At 50.8% G+C, this 17,175-nt stretch overlaps 6 protein-coding genes across 6 annotated transcripts; 2 read left to right on the top strand and 4 right to left on the bottom strand.

Moving 5' to 3' along the window:
* Positions 1–509: 509 nt before the first annotated feature.
* On the bottom strand, positions 510–1,594 carry IAR55_006123 (uncharacterized protein; the record flags this gene model as incomplete). Its single annotated transcript, XM_066949210.1, has 2 exons — positions 510–884; positions 971–1,594. The coding sequence occupies 2 exons, from the start codon at positions 1,592–1,594 to the stop codon at positions 510–512; spliced, it is 999 nt and encodes a 332-aa protein (XP_066800218.1).
* A 579-nt stretch (positions 1,595–2,173) lies between these two features.
* On the top strand, positions 2,174–4,850 carry IAR55_006122 (uncharacterized protein; the record flags this gene model as incomplete). Its single annotated transcript, XM_066949209.1, has 6 exons — positions 2,174–2,628; positions 2,693–2,863; positions 2,934–3,094; positions 3,167–3,586; positions 3,667–3,860; positions 3,918–4,850. The coding sequence occupies 6 exons, from the start codon at positions 2,174–2,176 to the stop codon at positions 4,848–4,850; spliced, it is 2,334 nt and encodes a 777-aa protein (XP_066800217.1).
* A 388-nt stretch (positions 4,851–5,238) lies between these two features.
* On the bottom strand, positions 5,239–6,855 carry IAR55_006121 (60S ribosomal protein uL3; the record flags this gene model as incomplete). Its single annotated transcript, XM_066949208.1, has 6 exons — positions 5,239–5,683; positions 5,751–6,119; positions 6,177–6,339; positions 6,403–6,496; positions 6,648–6,700; positions 6,807–6,855. The coding sequence occupies 6 exons, from the start codon at positions 6,853–6,855 to the stop codon at positions 5,239–5,241; spliced, it is 1,173 nt and encodes a 390-aa protein (XP_066800216.1).
* Positions 6,856–9,813: 2,958 nt separating this feature from the next.
* On the top strand, positions 9,814–11,081 carry IAR55_006120 (uncharacterized protein; the record flags this gene model as incomplete). The annotated part of the gene is made up of 4 exons (XM_066949207.1): positions 9,814–10,140; positions 10,229–10,309; positions 10,363–10,611; positions 10,665–11,081. 4 exons carry the CDS (start codon positions 9,814–9,816, stop codon positions 11,079–11,081), a joined length of 1,074 nt encoding a protein of 357 aa, XP_066800215.1.
* A 360-nt stretch (positions 11,082–11,441) lies between these two features.
* On the bottom strand, positions 11,442–13,168 carry IAR55_006119 (Kae1-associated kinase Bud32; the record flags this gene model as incomplete). The annotated part of the gene is made up of 6 exons (XM_066949206.1): positions 11,442–11,479; positions 11,540–11,609; positions 11,822–11,944; positions 12,144–12,271; positions 12,476–13,007; positions 13,097–13,168. 6 exons carry the CDS (start codon positions 13,166–13,168, stop codon positions 11,442–11,444), a joined length of 963 nt encoding a protein of 320 aa, XP_066800214.1.
* A 427-nt stretch (positions 13,169–13,595) lies between these two features.
* On the bottom strand, positions 13,596–15,556 carry IAR55_006118 (uncharacterized protein; the record flags this gene model as incomplete). Its single annotated transcript, XM_066949205.1, has 2 exons — positions 13,596–15,237; positions 15,327–15,556. The coding sequence occupies 2 exons, from the start codon at positions 15,554–15,556 to the stop codon at positions 13,596–13,598; spliced, it is 1,872 nt and encodes a 623-aa protein (XP_066800213.1).
* Between the last annotated feature and the right edge of the window lie 1,619 nt (positions 15,557–17,175).

The following is a 17,175-nucleotide window of genomic DNA, read 5'->3' as shown; positions in this document are numbered from 1 at the left end:
ATGGTACTGAATGAAATCATCGTTATGATATGCAAATACAGTTTGGACACGGAATCGATCGAATCGTATCAAGCAAGTAAGGAGCAAAAGTCTATCTCACCACTGGTCTTTCATTGTTCGTCCTCGTGATTCCGTTGGTACTGATGGTTTTAGACGGGATAAAAGTGGATCGTGCTCGCAGATTGCGTACATGGGTAAATTTGAACAATATGAACGAGGAGGAAATGAACAACATGTATAAGGGAAACACACTGTATAAAGGGAAGCTCGCTGACAATTCACGACACGATGCCGGAGTCGATCGGGAATGCTCTTACAACACGTCTATCTCTAGTCTTCTTCGACTATGTCGTCTGCTCGTGACTCATCCCGTTGCTTGGCCCGGCTGGCCTTTGCAATCCGACCTCTCTTCTCCGACGTGACCTCACGTTACTCGTAATCTGAAGCAGAACCAGATCCGCTCACCCCATCTCACGTCGCACAGTTCACCACCGCACCACACGACCATGTCAATGATCGTACTCGTTCCCCTCGCCTTCGCCCCACCTTCTCCTCCTGACCACTTCCAACTCTCTCAACAATCTATTCGTCTCCTCATATCTGCTCTTCACATCATCATCATCGTCATCATTCACCTCCACCTCATCATCCAGCACTTCCATCATATCGTCATCGTCCCCCATACGTTCGCTGATCCCGTCCGACAGATGTGTCTGAGGATGGAGATGTGGGTTGTATGGTGATGAATCGGCGTAGTGATATTCGTTGGCTTGTCGATATGGAGGAAGATGATGTGGGGATGCGAGTGTGGGGGTCGAGAAGACCGTCTGTGAAGAATCGGTAGAAGAATGAGGTTGTGGTGCTGGTGCCATTCTTGCCAAGTGCTGCGACACCCAATGATACCCGCCATCCCAACAATTAGCCTGGGACATCCTGTACAGACTGAGACGTGTCGGACAATTGAACGTACCAAGCTGTGCAAGAGAGAATTTTGCACCGCATATTCTTCGCCCCATTCTCGGCGCATCTCCTCTGGATCCATATTCATCCATTCGTTCTCTGCTCCTCCCGAAGCGCGCTTGTCCCGAAAAGGCGAAGAAGAAGGCGGGTGGTTGCGGATGGGCGAGGAGGACATTTGAGGGTTCGGTTGAGAATGTATATGACGAGTGTGTATCGGTGAGGGATAGGGGTATGGTGAAGGTGAAGGAGTCGGTTGAGTAGCCGGATGAGCATGATCTTGAGCGGGAGCGTTCAGTCTTTCCCACTGCTTCGTACGTCGACGTTCTATTCCCGCCATCGCTCTCCTTTGAGCAGCCGCACTGCTCTCTCCATGTTGCGGATGATCGTCCGATCCACCACCTCCTCCATGAGTATGCGGAAGGGTGAAATAGTCGTTCTCATGCGACGGATGTCCGCTGGGTGATGTGAGGAAAGGAGATCGATTCGGATCACCTGGAGTCGGATTGGCGCTGGACCAATGTTGCTCATCTCGTCTTCGTCGTTTGAGAATCATGTCGAGAGGCGAAGCGAGGTCCGGCTCAAACGTCGGTGAAGGCGATCGAGGCCGTTTCGGTCTTTGAGGTGGGGCAAGCATTCTGAACGAGGAAGAAGTGGATGTAGAAAATGCTGAGTGGGCCGAATGTTGATTCTGCCGCAACAGGTGCAGCTCATCCAAGTCCAGCTCGAGATTAAGTAAGGCGGTGTGTGGTGGACGTGACGTTTGGACGTTGTACAGTGTTTGTATTTCTACGAGGAAAGGGTCATTCCGTCCCCGGTTGAGCATGGACGTGTCTACTGGAGGGAGGTGATCGAAAGGTAGGTCTGCGACTTGTGCGCTGTAGCAGTCCAAAGACGTGTCTTGGCGGTCATGTATAATCGAGGTGTATCAGAGTCGTCGTGTCGAATGAACAATAGAGCAAGCAAGCGTTCACGTCTTTCACCGACTGACGTGCGGTCGACGATGATTATTATTTATTTTTGATCAACTTTACGTTTGCCACTCTCACTCGTCTTATCACCAGATATCAAAAGTAAGTCAATCTACAGAGGTAGCAACAGATCCAGCATTGCATGTCAAGCATCATCGACAGTTTGATCCGATCGGCGCGTCAGTCAGTGCAGTAACACCTCATATCCTTGTGACGGACGACCGCCCCGGCGATCAGTCATCGCGATGGTCTCTCCCCAAGCAGAGTTCCAAGATGGAGGAGCCGATTTCATCTCGTTCAACTTTTCACCTTCACCACCACCCCCTACTACCACTTCGTCTGAACAACCTCCGCCATCATCTGCAGGAGCGGGTCCATCAAAACTCCCGCCGCCTCCTTCTACCCTACCTCCGAAACCTGGTGCTGCAAGCTCGAGAGACATTGCAACTGCTTACAATGGGAAACGGAAGGCAGAGGTGTCCGAAGCGATGTTGCACAACCTAGTCAACAAGAAGAGCAAGACGGAACAGGAGAAGAAGGATAGACAGAAAGGGAAGGGAAAGGGGAGACAGAATGGGAGGAATGATGATGACGGAGATACCGGACCTAAGAACTTGAAAGAGGAAAGAAGAGCTGCAGAGAGACATGCACCTTGGTCAGATCTGGTGGATTGGGACAGATGTAGAGATCCAGCAGAGATGTAAGTTGTAGCCGACTGGAAGCCTTAATGCTGAAAGATATCGAGCTGACGGCACACCATGCAGGTTGAACGAAGAGATCAATGCATTCTACAAATATGTTTCACCGACGAGAGCAGAATTTGAGGTCCGACTGTTCGTCATCGAAATGATAACGAGAGCCATTGCCAAGTTATGGCCGGACGCGGAGGTCACTCCATTCGGGTCATGGCAGACTCAACTGTATCTACCTCAAGGGTGAGAGTTGATCTCAGTTTCAGTGCTTACTGTATGATGCGGGACCGCTGACACATCATTGACGACGAAGCGACATCGACTTGGTTGTCACTCATAAACACTTTTCGGAGGCGAATAAAGCGCGATTACTCACAGAAATGGCGAAATCGATGCGTATGGCCAACATCACAAGTACGGTCGCTATAATCTCCAGAGCGAGAGTGCCTATCATCAAATTCGTCACGAATGAAGGTAGATTAGCTCTCAAAACCGGCTTCAACGTTGTAATATTGGCATAGCTGACACCAAATTCTGACTTTCCAGGCAAGCTCAACGTCGATATCTCCCTCAACCAAGTCAACGGTATCTCCGCAAGCAAAATCATCAACCAATACCTTGACGCTTTACCGGGCGCTCGACAACTCATCCTCGTCGTCAAATCGTTCTTGAGTCAAAGATCGATGAACGAGGTGTATTCCGGCGGTTTAGGCAGTTACTCGGTGATTTGCATGGTCATCTCTTTCCTTCAGGTCCATCCCAAATTACGACGATCGGAGATGGATCCGGAGGAGAATCTTGGCACCTTGCTCGTCGAGTTCTTTGAGCTGTACGGCAGGCATTTCAACTATCAAGAAGTAGGGCTTTCAATACGAAGAGGAGGTTTTTATTACCTAAAGTCTTCACGAGGCTGGTTACGACCCAATCAATCTTTTCTGCTCAGCATCGAAGATCCCCAAGATAGAGGTCAGTGGTGCTTCTATCAGTCGGCCCTCATATTGGCACATCAATCCACCGCACTGAGCTGACACTGAGTCTTCGACTAGACAACGATATCTCCGGAGGATCGTTTGGGATTCGGCAAGTCAAGGCCACCCTTGCAGGCGCTTACGAACTCCTCCTCATGCGGCTTTTCGAGAGGGCAGAAGTGATGAGTGGGCGGGCATCCGGACGAAAGCCCAGAGATCTTGACCCCGATGAAATGAGCATCCTCACAGGTGTGATGGGAATTACTAAGGAGGTGTGTGGGTCTGTTCTCTGCATACAGACATACAGTTGACATGTTTTACCATCATAGACGTTGCGGCAGAGGATTGAGTTAGATCGCTTGCATGCTGAAGGCAAACTCCAACGATTACTTGGCATTCCACTCGATGCTGATCCCAGAGATTACGTGTCAAATTACCGACCACCGCCAGACCTGTTCCTATCGAAGGACAGGGATGAACCTCGTGCGAAAGCTTCTCCGTCTTCTCGCACCGGTCGACCGACCGAAACTCCCCGCCGAGAGACCCGATCGCGGAGTAATGGGGGGGTGCAAGCGATTATAGTCGATGATGACGAGATCGACGATGATTCGATGAGCGATAGTGATTCAGAATACGACCGATACGAACCTGACGAAGAGAGTTTCATCAACGATATATCGCTCGTCGAAAGTGGTGAAGAAGACGGCGAGATTGTGGAAGTTTTCCCGAATGGTCGATCGACTGTACTACCTCCCAAGACTGATACGCCTGGAGAATCCGGCGGTCATTCTGCCTCGGCAGCGAGAATAGCAGCTACCAGTGGCAGCAGGGATATGAGCAGAAACTCGAATGGGTATGGAAGTGACGTTTCTGAAGATATTATTGAGATCCTGGACGAGCCTCCTGAAGAATCGAGATATGCTTTCTCCAAAAAGAGATCATCGAAGAAGAGCTCAAAGGCAGCAAGTTCGATTGCGATGGATGAAGTCAGCTTGGACGATTCGGATCTTGATGATCTCACTTCGGGCGAAGATCAACCACCGCAGATCGAGGAAGAGGAAGTGGATGGCGAAGTTGGAGATGATAGGCCTGTCACTGAAGTTTCGCAGACGATGAGCGGGAAGAGTAGATCCAATGGTAACGGGACCAGTAATGGTGTGAGAGGGAAAGAGAGAAGAGCATTTTGGGCCGCTAAAGCTGGACTAGCGGGTGGGAGAGGAGACGATTTTGACGATGATGCGGCTTTTGTAGGGTTGGATTAGCATCTTGTCGAGAGTACTCCTTGTGTTCGGAGGGGCAGGTACTGAGAGGCGCTGGGTCGTACATGTCTTATAGCATATTTGCATCAATCATGGCATCCATTTAGCATTCCGCTGGAGAAAGACCGATTTGTCGATGGCGTCCACAGGAGGTTGTTGTAGCGATGGTAGCGTTTACTCCCTGCCTAACTGCACAATGCGAGAATGTTTTTTCGACGATCGCCTGATCGATCATGACCTGGAATTGCAACATGAAAACAGCCCAACGGTCACAATATGCATGCTACCGTTGTCATGATATTACAATAGGTCTTCTCCATACTTGCACGAAGAAAGAACCCAACTGCTAATCTCTCTCTCCCATCTACCCAAGATCGCCTCAACCAACCATTTAAGCGGTGGACTTGATCTTGAGCTGACCCAAGAAGGCGTGCTTCTCGGCCGCATCCTGGAATCGACCGTGACCAAAGTTGGAAGAGGTGTCGACGAATTTGAGGGAGACCTTCTCGGTGTGAGCACGAGAAGTGTGGGTTCGGAGAGCCTTTCGGAGGGTGACGATTCGCTTGACGGGACCGACACAGGTTCCCTTGATCATGACGAAATCGTTCTTGACGATACCGTATCGAACGAAACCGCCCATGGGGGTGATGTCCTTCTTGGTAAGGTCGAACTCGGTGGCACCAGAAGATCCGGAAGCACCGTTGGCGATTCGGTAGATCTTGTGGTTGATCGAAGTTCGGGAGTGGTAACCACGTTGACCGGCACGGGCGACGGAGAACATGACCTTGGAAGGGTGCCAAGCACCGATACAGGCGACCTTTCGGAGACCTCGGTGGCTGAAAAACATAAAACTATCAGCATCACGACCGTCGGTCGGATATTGTGCTACGCAAGTAAACTCACGTCTTCCTGGGAAGTTTGGTAGTACCCCATCGGGCGGTGACACCCTCGTAACCGTGACCCTTGGTGACACCGATGATGTCGATGCACTCATCCTCCTCGAAAACGGAACCGACATCAACAGTCTTCTCAAAGTGAGACTTGGCGAAGTCGACCTTGTCCGCGACGGAACCACCGTTGACCTGGATCTCCATGAGATGAGCCTTCTTTTGTTGAAGACCAGTCTTGGAGATTTGGGTGTGGGCGAGGACTCGGACAACGGTACAGTACTTCTTGATTCGCTCGAGCTCTCGAGTGATGGAAGCGCCGCTGTTCTCGGTGTGTTTGGAGGCGTATCGGGTGAAGGCCTTCTTCTTTGATCGGTACCAGTTCCTGGTGGGCTCCCGAATCAGCAGCCGAATGACTTCGTTTTCGCTCACTGATACTCACTTGTAGAACCTTCTCTTGAGCTCATCACTGAGGTGCTCAGCCCAGACGGTGGTCAAAGACCTCAAGCCTCGAGGAGTCTCGACGTAACCAACAACACCAACGACAACCAATGGAGGAGTCTCGATGACAGTGACGGCCTCGACAACCTCCCTCTTGTGCATCTCTGACAAACGAAGGGTCGCAATCAGCTTCTTGCCCAACTCGGTCGATGCAGGCCGTTACTCACTGGATCCAGGTCGGTCAAGATCCCTGACAATGTGGGTCATACCAGCCTTGTAACCCATGGTGGCGGTGAGGTGGACGGGCTTCTTGGCATCATCCTAAAAGTCGAACAGAAAAGTCAACACTCCGTCCCTCAGAACAACCCAGTTTCTTCCTCCTCCTCTGGCCTTTCAACACTTCTCGCCCAACCAAAACTTCCGTTCCCGCCAATCCTATCACGAAATGACCGTTGTCCAGAATCCAACTAACCTTGGGGAAAGCCTTGCATCGACCCCTGTGTCGGGCTGCCCTCTTCCTGGGAACTGTTCAACGAAGAATGACAGACATCAGTAAAACTTTCATTCCCGTTCTTCGTCGTCTCCTCCCTCCCATCTCCTCTTCTTCAAGCAGGTAGGAGAGCACACTCACGGAACGCGAGCGAACCGTGTCGAGGCTCTTCGTACTTTCGGTGAGACATTTTTTTGAAAGTGGTTGAAGACTTGAAGGTTGAAAGAAAGAAGAGGTCAAGTCGAGTACAAGTTCAAGATCTTTTGTGTTACTGCCAGCCTTGCCTACGACCGTTGGGTGTGGGATTGGCTGTGGCTGTGAAGGGGGGGATTTGCTGGGACAGTGAAACTCTGACTTCAGGGAAGTAGGTGGGATGAATGAGCCTGATAACAGATACATAGCGGACAGATGTGGCGTCAATCGGATTTTAGAATTGTAATCGCCGACAATCACGATCAGCATGGAATCGCGGCCAGCGTTTCCATTTGAGCAGATGATTTGGTTTCGGAGCCAGCAATGCTGCTTGTGTTGTTACAGGTGTCTGGCATGCAGAGACAGACCGCAAAGTCGTGTCATAGCATCATGCCAGGCTGTCCGTTCGTCGTTGCTCGGCCACAAGACCTGTATGGCTTGGTGCGCTCCGTTGAGATCGCTCTCGTTCATCTCTTCTCTCTTCGCGCGACTCAATTCCTGCGGCCGACAATTCTATCCGTGCCTTTTGACCCCTTTCGAACGACATCTGGTCTCGATCTCATTCATAGTGCAACTTCGCTCCATACTACCGCTTACTGATTTTCCACGCTCACAAACGCGGCGTTGCTCTGCTCCACACCCACTTGTGCCTATGCTATGTAGGCCAGAACCAACAGAGTCGTACGATTGATCGTTTCTTCGGTCCGAAGACTCGCTCCGGGTAGGAAGAAGCTGGGATATCTTGTCTCACTCAGATTGCTCACTTACACGTGATAGGACGTGTATATGCCTCTGTGATCTGTATCTTACCAACGAGGCCTGCTTCGTTTGCCCTTCGTCGCGATAAGGGGTCCTGAAGAACGGTCGAGGACGATACGATTTGCATTGCTCTGCGCGAAGCTCGTCTTTTACCGACGCCCGAACCCCGTCGACTTCAGGAGGTGCTCGTTCTCGTGTCAAAGCCTCGTCTTCTCATTGCCTCATTGCTATCAACACTTACCGATGCACGCGTGTGAAGGAAAACTCAAGTATAGAAGAAGCGTTTCAGGTCACCACTAACATTCCCTTCCCAAAGAGGTAAGAGGCTGCGGTCATGTGCTGTGGCGTTTGAGATTGATCGTCGTGACTTTGTGAAAGAAGATGATAATCGAAGACTTCACCGCGAGGCCACACACCTCTCGTCCCATCTCATCTCATCGCATACCATCTCATAACATCTCATCTCATCTCATCACATGCAAAGCATTGAGAGTATCGAACCTGCTTCGATAGTCAGACTCCTGGCAAAAATCAAACCCGATTGAAGCGTGCATTGACCTCTTCGCCTCACCCTATACGCACTGATCTACCGGAGAAGATGCTTCAACCAAACACATACTTGCTCCTTCCTCCATGACTTGTTTCTCGTCCCTTTTGTTTACTGGCTCCACTCCATCCCTTGAACCAGTAATATCCCGAAAAGCTATACATCGTCTTATCTTCTTTCTCTGTCAGATGACCAGACTATATCCCGATCAGGATTTGGCGGATCCGGCACATCCCATCGCTCCTTCGTCCCTGGGTCAGCTTGGTTCATCGGCAAGACAGTAAGATCTGGCATGACCCACTCTCTCGCAATTGTTAGACCCTGATCCAACATGATTTATGTGTGTACAAGGGAGGAAAACGTGTTCACATCGGTGAAATGGAACAAAGCGCTCTCTCCCCATCTCATCCCATCTCTTCCCCGTTCTCTCACCCCCATTATTCTCTTATCTCTGCTCCGTCGCCGCGTCCCACTGCTCGTGCTGCTTCTCAACGCTTCGCAGTCACATATGACATCACGATCCTCTTCCTCTAGCGCCCCTGCGTGCTTTATTATCGAAAGATTCGACAAGATGAAACCGATCGCTGCAATCAGGAACGGACTACTCAACACCTCGTGTCATCTCAAGTCGTCTATTGTCCTCGAAAGTGCTCCGATACAGCCGGTTCCAACCCCGTCTTCGATTCAAGCATCTGTCAAGGCGCCCGGCAAGACGCAAAGCAGCATGATGCAGTAGATATCTCTGGACGATATATAAAGCGTTTGATGGTATGTCTTCTTCCCCTTTCTCTTCTATACTTTTCCAGCTACGAATTTCTTCCTATCTCACTCTCACACTGTGCTGCTCAAGCTCACTCTTCAACCTTTTACTAGCTCAGTAGCATAGCTATCACATTCACAATACACAATCACCCATCGCTTCCTCTTTTTTACGATCTGACGCCTACGTTATCTATCCTTCTGCTCCTCTTCATCTCTGCGCTTGGCATCAATTCCCAAACTTGAGCGAATCAGCGACATACTACCACCTGTCATCCTTTCATCACCGTCTCCTTGAAGATCACATCACATCGTGAGTTACTTCCTCAACAAAGCCCACCCAATCACTAGACCGATCTCGTATTGTCCCAGCCATCCTTTCACTCCATTCCCCCTTCCATCTTCATAGTCCGCCACGTCCCACCATTTCGTGTCTCCTCCTGTCATCCCCATCTTCCCTCCCCCCCAGGCAGGTTGTATGACTCTTATCCTTTGTGACTGCTATTGAAATACGCCATCAGGCTAGCAATCAGCCTCGCTGATCCGATACTCATGAACAGATCACCGTCTACCACAAGCTTAGTATAAAAAGGTCCATTTTCCAACCCTTATTGTACGTCTGCGACCCTCCTCATCAGCAACCAGCAGTTAGTCAATCTTCGTCAGCTAGCTCTTGTCGGTCACTTTGCATTTGACTCTGATCGTGGAATACCTTGTCAGCCAGCTATCCTCAACTCACCGCAAACTCGAGTCACCACTTCACACCAGCGTTACACATCACACATCACACTCAAGCCTAACCGCAAGATCGTGAGTCTTCGATATGGATTGGAAGAACGCAATTGGACCTCATTATTGATCATTGACCGATAGTTCTCAATCAGACTCAAGATGCCGGCCCGCTCAGCTTCTAGCTCCTCCGCCAAGGCCGCTTTTCCCAGTAGGAGGAGTCCACGAAGCGGCACTAACTCTCAGCAAAATCCGTCTCAAAGAACCACTTCCGAGTCTTCCATCACTCCAGAGGCTCAAAGCAGAAAGAGGGCACTCAGCAGCACTAGCTCTCAGCAAGCCCCGTCTCCCAAGAAGGCTAAGACTTCATCTTCGTCTCCGTCGTCCCCTTCTAAAGCCAAAAGGGGCAAGAAACCCTCGAAGGGCAAGACTGCCAGTGGTCCGCGCCCGATCAGGGAATCCATTTGCCAGAATTGTGGATGCGGAAATGTGCGTAGACTATCACACCTCCCTCCCTCCGTCCTTTCGATATCGTGATCAAGCCGGAATGGTACTGACGTAGAGTGGTTTGGATAAGGCTCGCGCCCAACTCTGGCGCACCAATCCTGACCCGGTTCCGGTCCACGACAATGTCCTGTGCAATGCTTGTGCCCTTTACGTGAGCAGCTTCCTTACCAACCCGTTTCCACTCACTGACTTGAGTCGTCAAAGCGCCATCAGCATGGGATACCCCGACCGCCCAAGTTTTGGCACCGTGGCGACAGGTCGAACAACACTTATTCGGAAGACGGGGTATCGTCCACAGCCCGAGAGGCAGCCAATCTCCCCCGATGCCACAATAAGAAGCGAGCCACGACCACTGACGACGATGAAGCACATGCTTCTATATCTGGGTCTGATGAGGCGAGCGGAGAAGAGGAGACGGAGGCGGCACGGATCCTGTTGGCAATGAGTGGGGAGGTGAGCTACCGAACAGGTCGACGAACCAATTGAGCTGATCGGATACTTGCTAGGTGGGTACACCTGACAGGAGAGCGCGCAGAGCACCGTCGGCGAGGCACCGCTTCTCGGACGAGTGGTTGGAGGAGAAGCTTTTCCAGCTTCGACCGTCCCATTACTTTAACCCTCCACCTCCGGCATTCCCTCGAATCCTTGTTCCTCCAGGATGCGGTCTTCGTGTGATCGAGCCAGTCCTCCAACTTCCGACACCGGTACCTTCCCCTCCGAATCCTGCTCCTCGACGACACCCATCGGCTCCCATCATCGAAACGTGCCACAAGGCAATCCCCTTTGCCAGCAGCAGCAGAAACCACGCGTGCTGCCCGTCCACCATAGCGGGTCCGACTTCCATCACTCCTCCTGCCTCGATTCGTCGCGTCTCCGACCTTCTCGCTTCGCCCCAGCCTATCAAGCGTACGAGGCAGATATAGTGTCGCAGAACAGATGGTCAGTGGATAAAGTCTGTTCACGATCATAACTCGGTTCGGTTGCCCTCGACGCTGGGCGTCTTGCAACCTTTCTCTTGTAATTTTCAATATCGACGTTGACTCAGTCTGTACCCTTTCTCCTTTCAAGCTCGGATCTTTAGGTGATTGTTGGATCATGTGTTCATACCGCGTATCATCTCGTCATCATGTCTATAGAGTGTCTATCGCTGTGCACCCATGCGAAGCAATAATCAACGAATGAATCTGTTTACGACTGCTATGCAGCAATGTCAGCTCTGGCTTTCAATGACATCGCGCGCATGTACGTGGCACTTCGTTCGGGAGAACACTCACTGAAAATTCTCAACCAGTCATATCTCTCTTTCGACCTCTTCGTCGTACTGGGTATCGTAACCGTTCCGTCAGCACTCATCAACATGTTACGATCCTACATGTCGCACCTTCTTTCAACTTGATCTCAATTGGTCTCCACTTCTTCTCCCCTAAACCTTTTGCGTAAGCGTCTAAGACCTGCAAGATTAGAAGGTCAGCTCCATGTCAATGGCGCCTGAGCCACTATTACAGGCAGAAATCTTTCCAAAGCGGTAACAGACTTGGAGTAGCGAACGTGGGAGTGAAAGATACAGTGGAACCCCACATGCCCATTTTGATTGAGTTCTCGTTGTGTAATGTCTGCTGGAGGGACATACCACCAAGACGAGTGACAGGAGGATAAGACTTACTCCTGCATACAAGTTCTCCGATTGAGGATGGGTCGATGCGAATGCCCTCTCTAGAACGTATAGATCGACAGCGTAGTTTTCAGGAAACTGAGCAGTTGAAGAGAGGCCGAAGTCGATCATGACCTGGAAGTATCAAGGTCACAGGTCAGCTTGTGTCTGTGTTTTGCTGGGCAGAGCAGGGGTGCAAGGGACAAATCTCAAGGGTAGGGTTGAGGATGGGTGTGGGAGTGGAAAGAGAGTACGGTCGAAGAAGTAGTAACGTATGAGAAGTGCACGAAGCGGACGCAGCTGGAGACAAAACCGAGACAAAGGGACCACGTACAATCTCATAAGGCTGCACACCGTCTGGGGTAAGACGGACCATCATATTGGATGTTGTCAGATCGCCATGGATGATAGTTGTAAGATGTAAACGAGCAAGAGCTGTCCCGATGGATGTCATGAGGTGTTCTGTGTCGAAGGAGGACAGAAGAATCAGCTGTTTTATTTCTCCCCTTCCGCAGAACTGGTAGTAGACGACCGGGAGGCGTTGCGGTCGAAGCGAGGATCCGTATCCGGTGCGTGCAACTCTCAAACTTGCGGTTCCACTTGCGTATTGACTCATCGATCCAAAATGGAACACTAGCACCGGAGCAACGCAAGTCAGATACACACCTTGACTGACTCCTAACCGTCTCAACGCCTTCATCCCTTCGTTCTCCCCTTCTTCCTCTCCACCAAGATCTATCCTTTCTGTGCCTGTATCGTCCGGCCCATATTCTTCTTGACCTTCACCTTCACCCAGCTCCAGCTCCCCATCCTCAAACTCAACCTCTAATTCACCCTCCGCTCCACCACCCAGGATCTCTCTCACGCTCCACCCTTCCACCCTCTCCAACCCCAGTACACCACCCTTCTCGTCCACCCACAGAACTTGAGGGACGACGACGCCCGCTCGAGCTGCGCGGGACAGAGATCGAGCTTCGAAGGTCAGTCGGGACGAAGTGAGAGATGCGTCAAGGACTGGATGACGATACGTTTTGGGGAAACGGTATTTCAGTATGACTCCGCTGTCGTTAGTGGAGGTTGAGGAGGAGGAGGAGGAGGAGGAGGAGGAAGGACGGGGGGAGGAGGGACCGGCGGTCGAATGGTTGGTAGGACGATAGATGGTCGGTCGAGGGAGTAATGATGGAACGAGGTAGACTTTCTGTGAATGCAATGATTTCCAACATGTTGAGGTCAGCAACACACACCGACTGAGAGTTCAGGTGGTCGTAAGAGTGCGGAGCAACGTACCGCTTCAGCACCTTGTTTGATGAGCTTGCCCTGCTCTAGCAGGCTTGACGAAGGAGAGGGATACGATGTCATTGTCGATATGTCGTCTTGCGATCGTGCTGCTGCGGACGATGACCAAGTTGTACAAGGTATGTGATGGTCAAGCTAAATTCGAGCCACGACGACTGTGGAAATGAGCTTTTTCACTCAACTTGGGGAAAATCCATGATCTCGTGTGGTTGCGACGAGGGCAGTCTTGGTGATCTGCGGCGATCACCGCCTAGGTTCTTTTCTGCTGCTGAAGTGGCAAAGTAGGAAAAGGAAAAGCGATGAGTGTATAGCAGACAACGGTATGCATGAATGATCGACGTGTTTCAGCGAATGGCATGATGGTTGGAAGGACAATGCAGTCCTTCTGAGCTTCAATTTACATACATATCTTGCACACTATGGTAGCTGGGGAGATGGTTCTCGTTCCCGGCATCTGCCCCGTCACAGAGCGGAGTGTATCGAGGCATCCTCATACCATTCCGCCTGACCCTGCACTGAATTTCTTCCTCTTCTCCCCCGAACCTCGAGCCGAAGACTCACTCTCCCCTACCCCTTTTCTCTCCCTCTCAGGTACAGATCGATCTCGATGTGGCCCCCTACCGCCTCCTGCCCTGGAAGGTAGCGAAACCGGAGTGTTCGCCACACTTTCCGAACCACTACTAGCTCTTTCCGAACCACTTGATCCACTGTCCAATCTCATATATCTCAATTCAGACCCGTGTCCCTCTTCAGCAGCTCTCAATCTGGTCACTGGTGGTGCTCGAGATCGGGGTGATTTAGGAGGTGGAGAAAGAGTATCGTACATGGTTGGCAATCGAACGTCTGGCGTCGAGATTCGTCCTGTCGCAATGGGATTTTGCGAAGTTGTTCTTCTCATCTCTGCAGGAGGAGATGCGTTTGAGACTGGGATCGAGGTAGGTGCAGAACTCGACGCAGGTCGTGGTGGAGGGCGGAAGGTAGTCTGCCGAGAAGATGATTTACGAATAGTGAGAGGCGGAGTCCCTGTCATACCACCTCCCACACGAACATCGAGAGGATTTGACGCCGTTGCCACTGCAGCCGATCCATTTCCATCGAGATCTGAAACAGATGATATCCTGTCCTCACGCGCGATTGGGTGAGTCAAATCCAGGGATGAAGGAGACGGAATTCGAGCTCTGCGGTCACTAAGTGAAGGTACTGGCGGGACTTCAGAATTCTTCCCATCAGTTCGAGGCGGACTATTCGTATTAGCATGCGGTCTCTTGACTATCTGACTTGCTCCGCGCAAAGGGACTGGTGCCGCATGTCGACTGTGTACTGATCCTCTCAAAGCAGAAGGAAGAGGAAGAGGAGGGTGTTGAGGAGTGGATAGTTGTGGTCGTCCGTTAGTCCGAGTAGACACTATAGATGCTGCTCTGCTAGGAGGTCTACTCAATACTTGTGATGCTGATTGGTTTTGACCTTGTGCATGTGGACGAGCTGTGGGTTGCGGATTTGGGACTGGTAGGGGACTAGGGTTAGATGTATATAAATTCCTAGGTTGGCTGGGCTGGACAGGTGTTCCCGTGTACGAAATGGTGGGGTGTCGAGCGGGGACGGGTATAGATGTTATTCGAGCGGGGACGGCATGGGGAGTCTGGTGAGAACCCGAGTTCTGAGAATGGGCATTGGTCTTTCTTGGCTGGAGGATATCAGTCTTGATATCACTCTCGCCGACTTTGTTCGGTTCGAGGTCTCTAACTCCTCTTCCCGGTGAAGGGGCGTAAGGTGGAAGAGCAGGTGGATCGTAAAGAGATGAAGGTGGAGCTTTCTCTTCGTCTTCTCGATGTTTGACCGGCTTATGACCCGATTCGTCCCCGCTATAAATCTCTTCGTCACCATCGACCATTCTCCCTTTTCTCGATATCTGATTCACTCGGCCCTCATCTCGTGAGGAGCCTGACTGTCTGTCCACAGAACGTCTTTGCTCCCCCGGATCATCAACCGTCATCCCACTTTCCCTCTTCTTGGGTCGCTTAGCGATCCATATGCATCCAAAGGCAAGTACCAAGATCCCCACCACAACACCTATACCAGCACCTATCAGTACCGGGGTGGAGACGTTGTGTCTCTCGCATGAGATGTAGTTTCTGGTCCTCAAGTGTCAGCGAAGGGCTACATTTCCAAGGGGGAAAGGACACGATGGGGGGTATGTGGGGGGAGATGCACACGGACTTACCCTATCGAGCCATCATATGAACAACCGGTACTATTTGAGCTGGTCGTCGGTGGGATTATAGATCCAGTCGCAGAAGCTGATGTGGCGACCGTTGAGGGAACGGTAGGATGTTGAGTCGACGATTGTTGTGCTTGAACCGAGGTCGAAAAGAGGAGGAGGAGGAGTGCTACTGTAGTTACTTGTACGGTGCGAGGTAGTCGGTGCGCGGGGACGGTCGAAGAGATTTGCATCTTGATCAGATCTTGATCAAAGTGAGTAACATTACTCGTTCAAACCAAAAAGCTTGCAAGTATGAGGCAAAGGCATTTTACACCGAAAGACCAGTTAGCATCTGTGAGTGACGATGGAACAGACTGGTCAGTATCAACAGTGGAGTCCAGTCGATAGTAAGAGATGAAGGTCTCGCGGACCACCTGTGACTATGTCTTGTACGTGCGTTCATCATCGAGGATCCGTCTGATACGTGCGAGTGTGTGAGACCCGTAAGGCCAAAGGATCTCAAAGGGGCCTCCCGCATATTACATGAAAGGACAACATGTCCAACCAAAAAGGATGGTGAGAGGTGAGACGTCATCCGCTCGTATCAGATGCAACTGTGAGTATCAATCCATGAGTGACTTAATCTAATGAGTATATATAGTTGACGTAGCAGAGTGGCCTCGTCCTATCGATGCCTTGACCAATCACTCTCGCACTCGGACAGCATGCAATGCGATCTTCCCGTTCTCAAAATGCATGATACGAAGAGTGGGATATCGATGACCTCATCATGGTTGATGGTCAGGATGCACTTTTCGCGATCTCGTCGTTGTGGTTGCGTACTGCGATCTTCAGGGTCGAATCGGTTCTCGGTTTCCGTCCACAAAGCTTATTTTCATTTCAGTTGACGCTAATCCATTTGCAGCGATGGACGATGTGGGATCCAGCATTCCATGTCACACAAATCAACAGTAGATAAATAGGGACGTTCATCTGTCTGTCTGTCTGTCAGCGGTGCGGTCTGAGGTGCTTGCTACCTGGTGGATCAGCATGGATCACCGACCGACAGCTGGCCACCACAACAATACTACTATTGTTACGATTCCTATGCTGCTCAGAACAATCAATCAAGACGCGTGAGCTGGAGCAAAATATTACTATGCAGGTGCTTTTCTTCAGGGAAAATCATCAAGCCACAGATAACCGGACTCACCGGAAAGGTCTACCACTGTACCACTGTACTACTGAGACATCCGCATGTTGGTGAGGGTCCAGTGCCTCTCGTTATTGCCGATGATGAGCTCGTTCCTAACAGTGGTCCAGACCCCGATCAAACAACAACAACGACAAAAACAACGACAATAACAACAACAACAGACCCGTCCTGCTCTGTCCCATTGTCAATCGAGAACAAATAATGTTTCACATCGTTTTTCCTACCTTTGGCATAGCTCAATTCTGTCTTTGATTGAGAGAGATGTTGACTGCGCTTCTCGTTCCTTCTCTTGCAAGATCGCTCTGTTTACTCTGGACCCCCCTCCTCCCTTTCCGCGGTCCTGACGCCATCTCTGAAAAAAAGAAAACGAACACGAAAAAAAGATTTAAGCTATTTCGATGCGTTACAGCATTCGGACCGGATCGTCTGCCTTGCGCTTCACGTCGGCAAAATGACCAAGTGCAGAGGTTACACCTTGTCAGATGGTAACAGTCATAGCAGTGAATCATAATGAAAAGATCAGAGTTCCTGTTTAACCCAAAGGAGTAGTGTGATCATGTCCGAAGGAGAGGACGAAAAGACTGATGCTACAGTAGTCGTGAAAACGATGTCATCGGGTCGTCGTCTGTCTGTCTGGGTGAACGATATGCTCTC

The sequence above is a fragment of the Kwoniella newhampshirensis genome, chromosome 13 (genome assembly GCF_039105145.1).
Source record: "Kwoniella newhampshirensis strain CBS 13917 chromosome 13, whole genome shotgun sequence".
Taxonomy (NCBI): Eukaryota; Fungi; Basidiomycota; class Tremellomycetes; order Tremellales; family Cryptococcaceae; genus Kwoniella; species Kwoniella newhampshirensis.
The sequence above is the reverse complement of the archived record's forward strand: the minus strand, read 5'-3'. Positions and strand labels throughout refer to the sequence as shown.